Here is a 14,493-nt window from a genome sequence, read left to right as displayed (position 1 = left end):
GCTCCTGTGATACCACCCCTGGAAATCGGCTTTTGAAGCTACTTGGCTTGAATCTGGGGCTTGATACTCTCAGGGTACAGAGGGACAGGGTCCATTGTGTGCCACTCCCACTGGGAAAGGTAGAAGGGTCTAAATGAGGGACGTGTTTTGGGTGGTACATCTGCTGTACCAACAGGATTTTCCCCACCAGCAGCCCAGTCTAACGAAATGAAACGTCTTCCCACCAGGAAAGCCAGTCACTGGAGCTGGGCTGGGACAAAGGGGAGCGATGGGCTCCTGCCAGAGGGACACAGCAAAGAGAACACTCCAAAGGGACCAAACGTTCGATACTGACCCTGCCAAAAGCCTGCATTTGGGGGGAGTTACAATGGCCGGCGTAGGAAACGGGGAAACCCTTCCCTGCGGTGCTGTGCTCCTCGCAGCGGCTCCGCGGTGCTGATGCGGGCAGGATCCGGGGGGCTCAGTGCTAACACTGAGGAATTTCGTTGAATGCGTTTCCCTCTGCTCCCCTCCGGATGCGCTTCCCCTTTGGCTCTGCAAGGGGATGCAGGGAGCAGCGGCCTCTGCCCTTGGGAGCCGGGCTTGGGGTGTTCCGGGACCTTCGGAGCAGGAGAGAGCCCGTCCTAGCCCCATCAGGGATGAAACCTCCCGCATCCTCCTCTTCCCACTGCTCCAGCAGCAGCTTGACCGCTGCTCTAGCGCTCGGGGTCATTTTCCTACCGGTGCACCCATCCTGAGCTGCTCTCCCATTTGTTACCCATTGCATTTCATTCCTCCTGCACAAGGTCCCAAGTTAAATGTCCAGTGTGTAAGCGGAGTCTGTCGCTTGAATCCTCATGGACCACCTCGGTGGTGCCAGACCCAAACCCAGGTCACCCCTGCCAGGCTCACGGGGCCAGCCCCGCTCATCCCTTCACCACCGTATCTCTGCCTGGTTTGTTACCAGCGCAGCACCGAGGCCGCAGTGAGGTCCCAGTCTCCTCCCTATCCCAGCGGCGTGCAGGGAATCATCCCTGCGGTACCGGGAGCAGCCTCTTCCCTCCGGAGGGGAGCGGGACACGGCGCTCTGCCTCTCCCGGCCAAGCTCCATCCATCCACCTCCGGGGTCCCTGCTTTGCCAAGCTGCCGGTTAAGGTTAACCCCAGGGCTGCTTCCCTGCGGGGCTGACTCGGGTCCCCATCCCTCCTCCTGCCTGCCCGGGGGAGCTCCGACCTGATCCCCATCCACTGGAGTGATGCCACCGGCCCTGAACACAAAAAGGAGCCTTTAAGTCCGGCAAGGATGGAGCTTCCAGCAGCTCCTGACTCCTGGAATGGAGGGGACGTGCTCAAGGGATGGGGAAAAGAAAAGAGAGTGAAAAAATCAAATCAAATGAAATCAAACCAAATTCAATGCAACAGTTCAGCCTTTTGAGGAAGACTCCGGAGCTGGGCTCAGATGATGCTCAGCAGCACACAGCACAGAACAGATGTACCAACAGTGACTGGAAACACCCGGCAATGGGAACAGGCACCGGGGTCTCTGTTTGCAGCCCTTCTGCCCCCGGCTGAGCATGCAGGGCTCTGTGTCCCCCCCTCGGGGCTCTCACTGATGGGTCACCTCCAGCCACAGCGGCAGAGCACAGCCAGGGAGGTGGCAGGAGGCCCTCCTGATGATGGGCACCACGGAGGAGGGGGTTAAAAGGTTCCTTTGAAGCAGGGAGGGGGAAACGAGGACAAAATCACTTCAGGAATTCTGTGGGAAAACTGCAGCTGGATAAAGGGCTGCAGGAAAACCGGCCGGGAGCTTCGGGCCGGGGGGTAGCAGGAGCCGTAGTGCACGCTGAGGGCTGAACTTGTTCAAGTCACCCTGCACCGCGGTCTTAGAGCTTAAGGAGGGGGGAACAAACCTTGAGAAACAGAATTGTTCCATCTCTGAGCTTTTATCTTTCATTTTAATTCCGCAATCGGAACTAAACTCTTCGGCTCTGCCCAAAGGAATCGGGGAACGGATCGGGTTTGGAGACAGGACAGGAAGGGTCCGGTCCGGAGGTGCGGGACATGACCGGCTCCCCACAATGCGGCTCATCCCTTCCCGGAGCGGGGCCAGTCCCTCCCCGGGGTGCAGCGCAGCTCCACCGGTCCCCATTCGTATGGATGGGTGCGGGTGGGCTGGAACCCCCGCAGGGCACTGCGGCCCGACCCCGCTCCGTGCTGCCGGTGCCGTGTACCCACGGCGCTGTGCATCCGGAGCGCGTCCCCCCGTGTACGGATGCGGGACCTCCGGCCGCCGCCCGCCCCGTCGGATCGCCCCAGGGCGGAACGGGCAGGAGCCACCGACGGCACCCACACCCCCCCCCGGACGGGTACCCCCATATCTCATCCTCTCGGATTGCAAACGGCCGTCAAAGAACCCTCTGGGAGCGGTGGGGATGGGCAGGACGCGGCCCCGGCCGCTGCCCCCCGACGGGCGCCGGGCCCCACTGCGGAAGGCTCCAGCGCCGCAGCCCGGGGCACGGGGAGCGCGGGGGGAGCCCCGGCCGGGAGCGCGCACAGCCCCGAGGGAGTGATTCGTTGTGGCAAACCCGACGAACAAACGGACAACGACCGAAGGAAAAGCCCAAACCCCAGACCCAAAACCGAACGGAAAATGAAGCATCAGCCATAGACGGACCCCGGGTCCCCGCTCGGGCCCGCACCAAAGCAGCCCGAGGGCCCGGAGCCATCCCCAGCTGTGTCCCCGGCTCCTGCCACCCGTCCGCGCCGTCGGGTCCGACCCCGCGCCGCAGCCGTCGCTGTGCTCCGGGGGTGAAGGAGGCTGGTTTTGGGGACCCCCCCACCCGCCCGCTCCGCTCCCCCCGAGGGCCCGCAGGTACTTACGGGCCCGGCCTCGGGGCCGCTCGCAGCCGCTCCGGTGCGGGCCGGGGCCGTCCGGGCTTAAGAGGCGTCCGTCGGGCGCAGGACAATGGCCGAGAGGAGGGGGCCGGGGCCGGGGCGGGCGGCGAGAGGCGGGGAGGGGACGGGGCCGCCGCCGCCGCTCTCCCCCGCCGGGTGCGCTCGCTCCGCCCCCCCGCGTCTGGCGTAAACCCGGCGCCGGGCTAAAAGAACCGGCGAGCTACCGGCGGCCGGGGCTGGTGGCCGCCGTGCCTCGCCCGTGCCGGCGGCAGCCCCGGCCCGTCCCGTCCGGTCCCCCCCCCCCCGCCATGTCGCTGAGCCCCAAGCACACGACGCCCTTCTCGGTCACCGACATCCTCAGCCCGATGGAGGAGAGCTACAAGAAGTTCGGCGGCATGGACGGGGCGGGCGGGCTGGGGGCGCCCCTCGGGCCCTACCGGCAGCCGCCGGTGCCCGCAGCTGTGCCGCAGCACGTCGTGACGGGCCCCACCGGGACGGCCGCTTACCACATGCCTCACGGCGTCTCCCAGTTCCCGCACGGCGCCGTCGGGGGCTACTGCAACGGAGGACTGGGCAACATGGGCGAGCTGCCCGCGTACCCCGAGGGGATGCGGAGCGGAGCGGCGGCGGCCGGAGGCTGGTACGGGGCCGGCGGCGACCCTCGGTACTCCAGCAGTAAGTGCGGGCGTGGGGCGGCGGAGGGGACAGCGGGTGGGTGGGAGGGGGGCAGCCGCTGCCCTCGACGGGGCGGCCGCCGGCGCTGAGCCTCCCGTCCCGTTCAGTCTCCAGGTTCATGGGCCCGTCGGCGGGGATGAACGTGGCCGGGATGAGCGGCCTGAGCGGCATCGCCGAGGGCGCTAAGGCCATCGTGCCGCTGCATGCGGCCCCGCGGAGGAAGAGGAGGGTGCTCTTCTCCCAGGCGCAGGTCTACGAGCTGGAGCGGCGCTTCAAGCAGCAGAAGTACCTGTCGGCCCCCGAACGGGAGCACTTGGCCAGCCTGATCCACCTCACCCCGACCCAGGTGAAGATCTGGTTCCAGAACCATCGCTACAAGATGAAGCGCCAGGCCAAGGACAAGGCGGCGGCCGCGCAGCAGCTGCACCCCGACGGCGGCCTCTGCCCGCAGCACTCCCCTCGCCGTGTGGCCGTGCCCGTGCTGGTGAAGGACGGCAAACCCTGCCCGCCGCCAGGCAGCGGTACCCCGGCCCCCGGGCAGCCCCCGGCCGCCGCTCCCGCAGCACACCCGCACCCCGGCTCGCTGGGGCAGGCGGCGGACCTGGAGGAGCTGTCCCCCAGCCCACCGGCGCTGCACGGCCCCCTCGCCCCTCTGGACTCGGCCGGCGTTGATTACAACGGCGGCATGGTCAGCCCCAACCTGCTCTACGGCAGGACGTGGTAATCGCTGTGTGTCCGTCCGTCCCTCCGCACCCCCCGCCCGGACCGGGCCGTGCCGGCGCTGCGGGGAGCCCCGACGGGGGCCCCGGACCCTTCCCGTTCTTCCCCGGCCTCGATGCGCTGTGGTTCTTTAAGACTCACCGGGTTTTGGAGACCCGGACCCGCAGAAGGGGCAGGCGGGGGTGGGGAGGGGGGGGAGCCCACTTATGGGTCCGGTGCTGCGGGCGTGGGGCTGCGCCGTTACCGGTACTCGCTGTGTGCGGGTGTGTGTGCGGGTGTGAACGAGCGCTTGTGCCCCCGTGTCCGGCCCGGTGTGCGCGGCCCGGGGGGCCCCCCCCGACGGGGCGTCCGGTAGGTGGGGTGGGGGGAGGCCGGAGGGGAACGTGGGGGTGAGGGGCCCCGCTCCCGGGGCAGCGGCAGCCCGAGGAGGGGCGGCCCCGGTGCGAGCACACCTGGAACGGGAACAATAAACCTTCTGAAGTGCAGCGGATCTCGGCACAGTTCATTTGTGAGGGATCCCCCCCCCCCAGCGCGATTCCAATGGGATGCGATTCCAATGGGATGCGAGCCAAAGGGACCTGAGCGGTACCGGAGGGACGAGCCGCGGCCGGAGCAGGAACGTAACCCGAACCCGAGGAGCCCCCGCCCGCCGGGGCCCGGGTTTAACGGAGCAAAGCGCTATTACCGTGGTTGTATCGATCATTGCCCGGTGGGGACGGGGCTGCCGCGGCGCTTCCCGAGCTCCCGACGAGCCGCAGAGGCCCCGCAGACCCCGTTATTGCCGGTGCTACGGGGAGCGCTGGGACGGGTCGGGCGGTGGGGTCGGTGCCCTCGCCCCTTCCCCGGGATGCGGGACGCGGCGCTCGGGAGTTTCCGGCTCTTTTCGGGTGATTTTTCCCTTTTATTTGATGTTTCCCTTTGTTTTTCCCCAATAAAAGGGAATCTCGGGCTCAGGAGCTGCTCTTTCCTGCCCGGCGCACGCACGGATGCGGTTCGGCCGCCCCGGACATCCTCAAACCCCCGTTTTAACTCCCTTCCCTCAGCCACCGAAGGGGTTCGGTTCCTGGGGGGGAACCGCAGCCCCCACGCCCCGTATGGGCTCTCCCAGGGACGATGCTGGGGTGGGAAACGGGGATTTGAGGCTCTGCGAGGCCACGGAGCCGAGAGGGGAAGGGGGGACCCTGAGTTCATCCCCTTCCCCTGCTGGTTCCCACACCAGGAGGCTTGAAGGGGGAATTTGGGAAGGGTCTGAGGCCGGGGGGTGAATGAGGCCCCTTCAACCCTGCTAAAACAAAGGGGGTGGAACAGGCTCAGCTCCAGCTTAGGAAACATACGGATGTGGAGGTAGAGCAGGATGAGGATGCCCCAAGGGCCAGCCCCAGTACTATGCAGAGGCAGCCAGAGCAGGGATGATGATGCTCTTCGGTCAGGCTCTGCATCCCATCCCTGTGCCCCGAAGTAGGGGAACCACAGAGCCCAGCCAGGCACATTGCTCTGAACACTGGGGTGGGCTCTACCTCTCACAGGGCTGAGAAGCCAGATCAGAGGCTTGCAGCAGCCAAGGGCTGAAGAACTGGGTAAGGGACAACCCCTTCCCACAGCAATGCCCCAGAACCTTTATCCAGCCCCATTTCCATACCCCCAACCACAGGGAACAAGAGACAAAAGCCCCCCCAGGTCCTTCCTTCTCCCTCCAGCCCTGTGCTCAACCCTCATAGTTACATTTGATGCTGGTTTCATCCTGCCCCAAAAAGCAGAACGACTTCCTTGAGTCCCAAACACCCTCCTGCCCAAGGGAAGCCATGGCCGAGGGCTGATGCGCTCCCAGCTCCGGGCAGGATGGAACTCTGTGCATGACAATGAAGGATTCTGCTCCACCCTCAGTCACTTGGAAATAATGAACCCGGTTTCATCCTTTCTTCCTGCCAAGGTTACCTTGGTCCCATCCTTTTCCTCGGTGCTGGTGATTAACATCTGGGCCCTCCAAGGACAGGGCTGGAAAACCACTCCAGAGCCGTGGAGCTGACTGATTCCTATGTACAAGTCCCAGTGTGGCACAAGGGGAAGGTGTTACAGTGGCATTAATGCTGCTCACCTAACTCCAGAGTTTAGTTTTGGGTTAAACAAAGGTTTTAAATGCTGTTGGAATTACTTTCCAATGCATGCCTATGAAGATGCTCAGGCAGGTCCAGAGCAGGGATCCACAGCCACTGTGGAGGGGTTGGAAATGAACCACGCGCTCCTGCTCCCAGTTTCAAAAGCCACTTTATAAAGCAAATAAAAATAAGCACTGATTTGGTACAGTCACACGGAACCCTACAAAGAGAGCTAAACCCAAAGGGGAACGCTGGCCTGCGCAGCTCCTTTCCATCACATCCCAAACCAGCCCAGTCCACCCGCCCTGCACCATACTGGGACAGAACAAAGTCAGAACCAGGCACCAGGGGTAAAAGTTGTAATGTTTTACTTCAAAGTCCCCCCCCCAAAATCTGCTCTCTCTGTGAGACATTCAAGGAAGCATCCAAGGAGCAGCAGTGGTGCCTATGTGCCTAACCCCATCCCATCTCTAGGTGCCCTACACAACCCCGGGGCTGCTGGCAGGCTCCCATATGTGCAGCCAGGGATGGAGGGCAGCACAGCGGGATGGGGATAAGGAATTCTCACCTCCTCAAGCATCTCATAGGCAGAGCAAGTTCAGGGCGCTCGTACTCCACAACCCCCTATTCCCAACCCGCTATTCCCAACCCACTATTCCCAAGCTGCTATTCCCAAGCGACACAGCCCCACAAAGGAAAATCATCATCATTTGGGTACGAAATGTGCACGTTTAAACAAGTTTAAAAACTACAGGGATGGCTCTTTAGGATTCTCTCTTTTTTCACCCATCCCAAATAATAAAAGAACACAAAGCCTGGACATTGTGGGATTAAAAAGGAAGTCGCCAGGAGCTAATTCCAGCCGTATCTTCCCGATGGAGGCGGCAGTGGGTAGGGCCTCCCGGGGCCATAGGCCTGCAAGCAAACAAACAAAAGCAAGCATTTATGTTTTGGATTAACATGGGGGTAAACAAGGTCCCCCACACAAGGGACACAATAAACCCTGCACGGGAAGGTGCCCAATGCTCCCAATGGAAGCGTTTCCCTGCAAAGACTTCCCCGAGCACAGAAACCAGTACGTTAAAGCCACGTATACACACACACACACACATATATACACAGACATCTATACATACAGACATATATCACCATGCGGAAGGGCAGATCTGCAAGGAAATTCTCCAGTTCCTACAGAAAACATGGCTTTGCTCCACACACTCTTTATGCTTTACAGAGAGCAAGGATGCAAATGTCACGCTGTGAGTTACAGCATCGCCGAGATTCATGATTCCCATTGTGAATATTGTTGGAGGAAAAATATTCATGATTCCCATTTTTTTCCCAAATTTTCCCAAATTTCCCAATTTTTTTCCCAAATTTTCTTCCATTTTTGGAGGAAAAATACCCCTCAAGTGCTACCTTCCTGTTCCAATGGTGAGCAGCGAGATGCTAAAGCAGGGCTGGTATTTTTACAAGTATTTTAAGGAGAAATAGAATTAAAATAACTGTATTTGTACAGAAGCAGCATTTTCCTCGTTTGAAACAATAGGTGAAAGATGCCTAAATCCTATGTTGGAAATCACTCCCAATATATCTGTGTATTTAAATTGAGATGAGGTATTCCGTACACCGAACCCAGTGAAAAATGTGAGACACTTAAAATCACTGCAAAACCTGATGCACGGCAGGAAGGTCATTCAATGGGTGCACTAACAGCAGCAATAGGGCTTGCTTTGTGTCCTCCCAGGGGTTTTGTGGTGTTTAGGGAAGAGGGGTTTCCTTTCATTCCTTCTAAAGGGAAATCCATCCTTCCCCTCTCCAACAGGGGCTCAGGGATAAGCAGGGAAAGTGGAGCGGTTTGATGCAGCCGTCTCCGGACAGAAACCCATGTGCTGCACCCAGAAGCACTGTGTGGAGCACACTGCTTCTGCATCAGGAAGGGTTTATCTTTGTGTTCAGGTTTAATTGCCATCAGTTTAAATAGGAAACAAGCTCAAACCCCTTCCAGTCCCACACAACCCCAGCGCAATCCAGACACATACAGTGTTTATCTGGCCCTTCAGTTGTTGCTACAGCCTGAAATCAAAATGTCAAACACCTGCACAACACCATCGAGTTTCTGGTTAGGGTTTGTGGAGGCCGCCAGCAACCCCCCTTCACCACAGAGCAACCCATATCCATGGCAGTTGCATTAATTTCGTAAGCACTTTGTGCAGCGCGTTTATTAACCTCTTCAGACCATGTTCTGTATGCTGTAAAAAAAGAATTCAGAGGTGAAAGGGACCAAAGATAATTATTTATGCTGCTACGTGTCAGCACTTCCACTTGAATCCCTTTTCAAGGCTTTAAAGCTTTGAATCGTACAGGCAGCAACGCTACATTCAATTATTGGGTTTGCACCCAAAACCCTTTAAGGGAGCTGCTAATTCTGCTGCAGCGCTGCCGGCCTGGGGGGAATAATGACATCTGATAGTTCATTGAAAAACAACATGGGAAAGGGGAGGAAAAAGGCAACAAAAAATAAAGGAAATAAGAAAAACAGTTGGAAATCAACAGAAATGCAAAGGGGAATTTTAAGTGAATTTACTTGAGCCAAGAGATTTGTCCTTAACATTCACATTCACACACGATGGTTAAAGCTGTGCTCCCTACCCAGATTCAACTCCATTTCATGATCCAGAAGACGTGTCCCATGCTTGTGATGAGTGAATTAGGTTTAGGACACGACTGCAATATTACCAAAAGCTTCCTATTTAATCATTCAGGTTGCAAACAGCCAGAAAACAGCAAGGGCTGAGGTTTCCATCACTGCCAAGCTGCAGACATCCACGATGCTCCGAGACGCTGTGGTTAGGAGGCTGCTTTCCCCTTATCAGCTAAGGGTGCCCTCCCCGAGCCCCTGCTGCAAACATCCTTGGGAGACAATTCCTGTTCTCCTTTGTGATTCCAGCTGTAGCTGTTAACACAAAGATTTGAGGTCGGGAATGAACTAGTTTGAGCACCGATTCCCTTTGCAAATGTATCTACCTATGCTACCCAGATAAAGGGTAGAGCAGAGGACAGTGCAGCACACAGACTTTTTCAAGTGTCTATTTTCCAGCCCTAATTAAATACCACCCAGACTCCACCAGCATCAAAATCCTCTGCTGATTTTCCTCCATCATTACAGCAGCCCCTGTTATGGGTTAGTGCAATTACGCATTTTATTCCTCGAGTGTTTTGGGTAAACCAGTGTAGAACAAAATGAAAGGGTTTTGAATCATAGAATAGTTGGGGTTGAAAAGGACTTTCAAAGGTCATTGAAAACTGATCCCATCAATATGCCTCATCCAAATTAGAAATAAACCTTAAAAAACCCCTCTGGAAACTAGCTGGGCAGCACAAAAAGGATTCAGTGCTTCCCCATTAAGCTTAATGTGCTCATAAGCCACACTGCCTAGTTTTGTTTATAACCAAAACCACCTCTGGAAGGATTTATGCTGCTAATGCCTCCCTGCTATCCCTGGAGCAAGCATGCACAGTGGTATAGTGGCCTCTTTCCCCCCTGTTTCTTGCTGCAACACCAAGCTGACAACTGAAAGAGCCACAGACAATCCATACTCCAGCCTTAACAACCTTAGCACTAAGCTCCAGGGTAGGAGCTGGGGGGAGAAGGGACCTCACTGCTGTTGAAAGGGCTCAGCTGAACTGGAGTTTCTGAGCTGGGAGAACTGGGCAGGCTGCTGGCTGCTATAGAGACTTTCATCCTGCACCCACAGATGATGCTGAGGACGGTGCTTCTGGTGGGCTTGGGGCCTGATGAGCTCAACCACAGAGAGAAGTGCTCTGCAAAAGCCTTCCCCAGTAAAAGCCAAAGGCTCTTCACTCCCAGACTTGGTTTGACAGTGCTTGTTCTCATTGTACAAGCTGCCTTAAACCCCCCACACCATAACAACCTCACTGTGCAAAGGCTGTTGTGATGCAGTGCTGAGACCCACAGCCGGAACAGAAAAGACCTACAGCAGACAAAGAACCAGAGAAGTGGTAAAAACACAACAAGACTTCCACATGTGCTGTATGACATCAGTATCCACAGGGACTGTACCTGCAGGCCTTGCTGCCTAAGCAAAGGACACTGGGATCTTACCCCAATGCACATACAGCAGCACAGAATTTATACCCCAATGAATGTGACTATATGCTGCCACTGGCATGGAGAAACACCCCAGAAATCACATCTGAGTGTGTGCTGCACTTTGTAACACACATTTCTGTGCAGAAGGGAGATGTGCAGACTGGGAAGAAGAAAAACTGGGAGTGTAGACTAAAAAGTGACTTGGCTTGAGCTAAGATGGGAACCAGGTCCCATCAGAAGGCAAAGTTCAAACAGCTTGTGCCTCAGTTTCCATACAAAGGATTAGGAAACAGTTTTACCAAGCAGCTGAGTGCTCTTCCTCCTCTTTCCCTATTACTGGCCAGTAACCTTCCCACCACCAAGTGGTAATTCTGACTTACACAAAGAGCAGCAGAACTTAACATTTACTCCAGATACCTGAGATCTATTTTAAACTAGCACACAGCACTGTAAATACTCACATTTGTAATACAAGAGTAGATGCAGACCATGCTTTTACTGGGAACACACACAACCACATAAGCAGAATCATCTGCTGCTTTCAAGGAACATTTTCATTCTATGGCATTTTCATAAGCTGATGGCAAGGGCACCTGGAATTCTGGATGAGGTTCTCTTACCACATCCACTTGCTTTCATTTAACCAAAGCTATTTTCACATGTACTTTCACAGACATGCTTATTTCTCTGGCTACTGGTATCTAACATTTAAGTAGTTTTTCAGCTAAGAGAAAACCAATAAGCATTTGAGGAGGGAAATTAATGAAGTCATAAGGATCTATATTTTAAACATACTGTGGAGAAACCTGGAGAATCCCCAAAACAGTGTAGTGGGTAGATCTCCTTACAGAAGAGGAAGACTCTGAACTACCTGCCTTCCCATCATGTTTTCTCAGGCTATAAGAGGTGTGTGACTTGCTTGAGTGTTTGATCTACCTGTAATGAAAAGTACTGGTGCACAGTGATGACATGAGCCTCGTGCAGGGATACATGTGGAAGCATTGGACACAGCTGGCAAGTTACCTGTGAGCTGTCACTGGCTCCTGGGCTAAAAGCAGCTCGGGAATGGCCACCTCCACCACAGTCACTCTCCACAGCCACACACAATGGAAGCTTCACTCAGGAGGAGAACACCGCATACAGAACGGGACAAGGCTTTCCTACCTGTCTGCCCCTGTCCATGCGATCTTCGGGTCTCTGTGGGTAGCCCATGGGTCCGCCCAGCCCCTGGTACTGGCTGGGCTGGAACTGGTTTTGGGATTGCAGCATGCGGTTCCAGGGGAGGAGAGGAGCAGCCCCAGCAGTCCTGTGCAGAGGAAACACACTGTGTGAGCTGGGCTCTGAGTTTCACACCACAAACACAGAGTTCTACACTCTCATACACTGCATGAGCTGTCTCAGAGCTAAGCACTGTCACACCCAGCTATGCCTGCAGTGGTACTGCAGGCAGCCAAGCTGCTGGGGATAAACCAGGGAGGGGGGAATACTTTCCAACACTCTCCGGCTGAAAGGCTGCTCTTGTGTACTGCTTCCTCCATCCCAGTTCCAAAGCACAGCCCCAGGTACCACCACACGCAGCACATTCAATGCTACAATTTCCCAGGAATTTTGGATGGATTTTGTCCATCTTTTGATTTGTTTAAGGGCAAAGTGACCGGTTCACCCTGACCGGGGGTTAAACCCCAGAGCTCACCACGTTCCCTGACCGTAGCACAGCATCCAGAGAGTAAACATGTGCGATCCAGGAGAATGAGGCTTTCTTTTCTCCATGTCCAGACTCTTTCTGGGAGCCCTTTCTTCCTAGTTAATTGCAGGTTGCAAATGAATTCTTCCTGCGAGTATTCTGAAGCTAGGGTAGGGGCCTTGGCTGCTTTTTCCCATCCATTATTCTGCTCAATATGTCAGAAGGTCTGATCGGGAAGAAACCTTTTCAAGTTCTATTGATGCCGTTTTCAATTGACCACGGTGACCTAGCAACATAAGCACTAATTGGCATGGACTGACTGACATTTGGTGTACAGTTTATATGGGAACGCAAATTCACCATCCATTAGAAGCTAGTTTGCCACCCTAGATTACTGACAGCAAGAAATGTTTTAATTGCCTTCAAGTGCCTATTCTAACATTACAATTATAAAGCAACAGGTGTAATACAACAAATCATTGTTTGATATCAAATATTTGGAGAAATGATAAAGGTATGATCCAGTCTTTAAAGCTGAGCATGGGGAAAGGTACAACTCATGTTTTGCAGCACAATCTCTTGTTGGAAAGGGAAAAACACTGGATAGTGGAGCCAGTTAATCTCTCATGACCCCTGCTTAAGAGGGAGTCAGCTGAGCAGTGTGCGGCCAGCGTGCCGGGAGGCAGCAATAGCAGGAGCATGAGCACTGGGGTTTGTACCTACCTGCTGCTCCGCTGAGCTGGGTTATTACTCTGGATCTGCAAAGAGCCTCTGCCTACATTGACTGCATTAAACAGGCAGGACTTCCACCCTGGAGGAGTCATCCCTACCCAGAGGCTGAGGGAGGAGGTTTGGCTTTCCTGCCCAAGGGAGGGTTCACAGCTCCACAAACGGAGCTCTGAGCAGCTGAGGAAGTGATGCTGGGAGAGGAAGGGCTTTTAAGCTCACGCTTCATCAGCAGGAACAGAGGCAAAGCCGGAATCAAGGCAGGTACAGATTAAACTGAATGAAAACAGGCATTTGGACCTGAAGGCTTCCTGGTTTTGGATGCAAACTGCTTTTGGTTTCATCTCAGCTGCTCCATTGGGTCCCAATTAAGACCTCCCTGAACTTCAGGAAGGCAAAGGAAACTCCTACCACCTCGAGAAACAAAACAGCTCAATTCCTGCTTATAAAGTATGAGTCTTACCTGATAAACATGCAACTGGTAAATGGGATGTGCAATACAAGTACTAAAACTGAACAGGCGCAAAAGCCAAGTGGCAACACTGAACTGTGAAGTTGTATTTTTAGCTTCAGAGGCATGTCCACAAATGCACACTGAATCATTCATTAGGAGGAGTGTGTTTAAAGTTAACAGCACATTAAACCTGCAGGGGCTAAACACTCGAACCCAGTGTTTTAAGAATAATACTCTTTTTGATGGAGTATTTTGAGCACTCTCTTCTTTTCCTCCCATTATTCCTAGAAAACAGCGGACCTGAGGATGCTCAGCCTCAAGGAAAACTACAAGGAATCACCTCTGGGCTCCAGCTCTAGGACTCTTGTGTCTCTACACCTTTGCTAACGTGGTTGTACAAACACCCTCAGCGACTGATGGTCACAGGACAACACTTGCTACATGCCTGGCATGAGGAGGTTTGATGCAGGTTTCATTTGACATTAATATGTATTTGGCAGAGAGTTTAACTTTGTATTAAAGTGCTGCTTAGTAAAAAATCAGGATATTTAAGACATGAAAGACTTAAACACTAATATCATTATTATGTTGGGGCATTTTTTGCTTTGAGACCATGTGAAAGAGTGAAACTAGAGATTTTCAGTTAGAACCAGCAAATGTTCCCTTCACCAGGGCCTGTAGGGACAGGCCAAGGGGAATGGCTTGAACCTGCCAGAACAGGGGAGCCTGAGCTGAGCTCTTAGGCAGAAGCTGTTCCCTGGGAGGGTGCTGAGGCGCTGGCACAGGGTGCCCAGAGAAGCTGTGGCTGCCCCATCCCTGGCAGTGCTCAAGGCCAGGTTGGACACAGGGGCTTGGAGCAGCTGCTCCAGTGGAAGGGGTCCCTGCCCGTGGCAGGGGTTGGGGCTGGAGGAGCTTTAAGGCCCCTTCAACCCAAACCAGGCTGGGTTCTGGGATTCTAATTCAATGTGCAGCAGGTAAAATGAAATTGGTGCCTCACCACTTTCACAGGGAAAAACTTCCTTATATCCAACCCAAACCTCCCTGGTTTAGTTTGAATCTATTACCCCTGGCCCTATCACTGCAGTCCCTGATGATGAGTCCCTCCCCAGCATCCTTGTAGCCCCCTTCAGACACTGGAAGCTGCTCTGAGG

General features: G+C 55.1%; 2 protein-coding genes across 2 annotated transcripts in view; one reads left to right on the top strand and one right to left on the bottom strand.

The window, feature by feature from the left end:
- Window positions 1-3,181: 3,181 nt before the first annotated feature.
- NKX2-4 (NK2 homeobox 4) lies at window positions 3,182-4,272 on the top strand. The gene is made up of 2 exons (XM_034061022.1): window positions 3,182-3,548; window positions 3,656-4,272. Exons 1-2 carry the CDS (start codon window positions 3,182-3,184, stop codon window positions 4,270-4,272), a joined length of 984 nt encoding a protein of 327 aa, XP_033916913.1.
- A 2,245-nt stretch (window positions 4,273-6,517) lies between these two features.
- Window positions 6,518-14,493, bottom strand: part of XRN2 (5'-3' exoribonuclease 2) — a 47,774-nt gene continuing 39,798 nt past the window's right edge. The window contains exons 29-30 of the mRNA XM_034060724.1: window positions 11,643-11,784; window positions 6,518-7,279 (exon numbers count right to left, since the gene is read on the bottom strand). Of these exons, the coding sequence (XP_033916615.1) occupies window positions 7,217-7,279; window positions 11,643-11,784 (205 nt within the window). The 3' untranslated portion in view covers window positions 6,518-7,216. The remainder of the gene's footprint in view (window positions 7,280-11,642; window positions 11,785-14,493) is intronic.

Source organism: Melopsittacus undulatus, chromosome 3 (assembly GCF_012275295.1).
Source record: "Melopsittacus undulatus isolate bMelUnd1 chromosome 3, bMelUnd1.mat.Z, whole genome shotgun sequence".
Taxonomy (NCBI): domain Eukaryota; kingdom Metazoa; phylum Chordata; class Aves; order Psittaciformes; family Psittaculidae; genus Melopsittacus; species Melopsittacus undulatus.
Note: the sequence above shows the minus strand (reverse complement) of the source record. Positions and strands in the feature narration are given on the sequence as shown.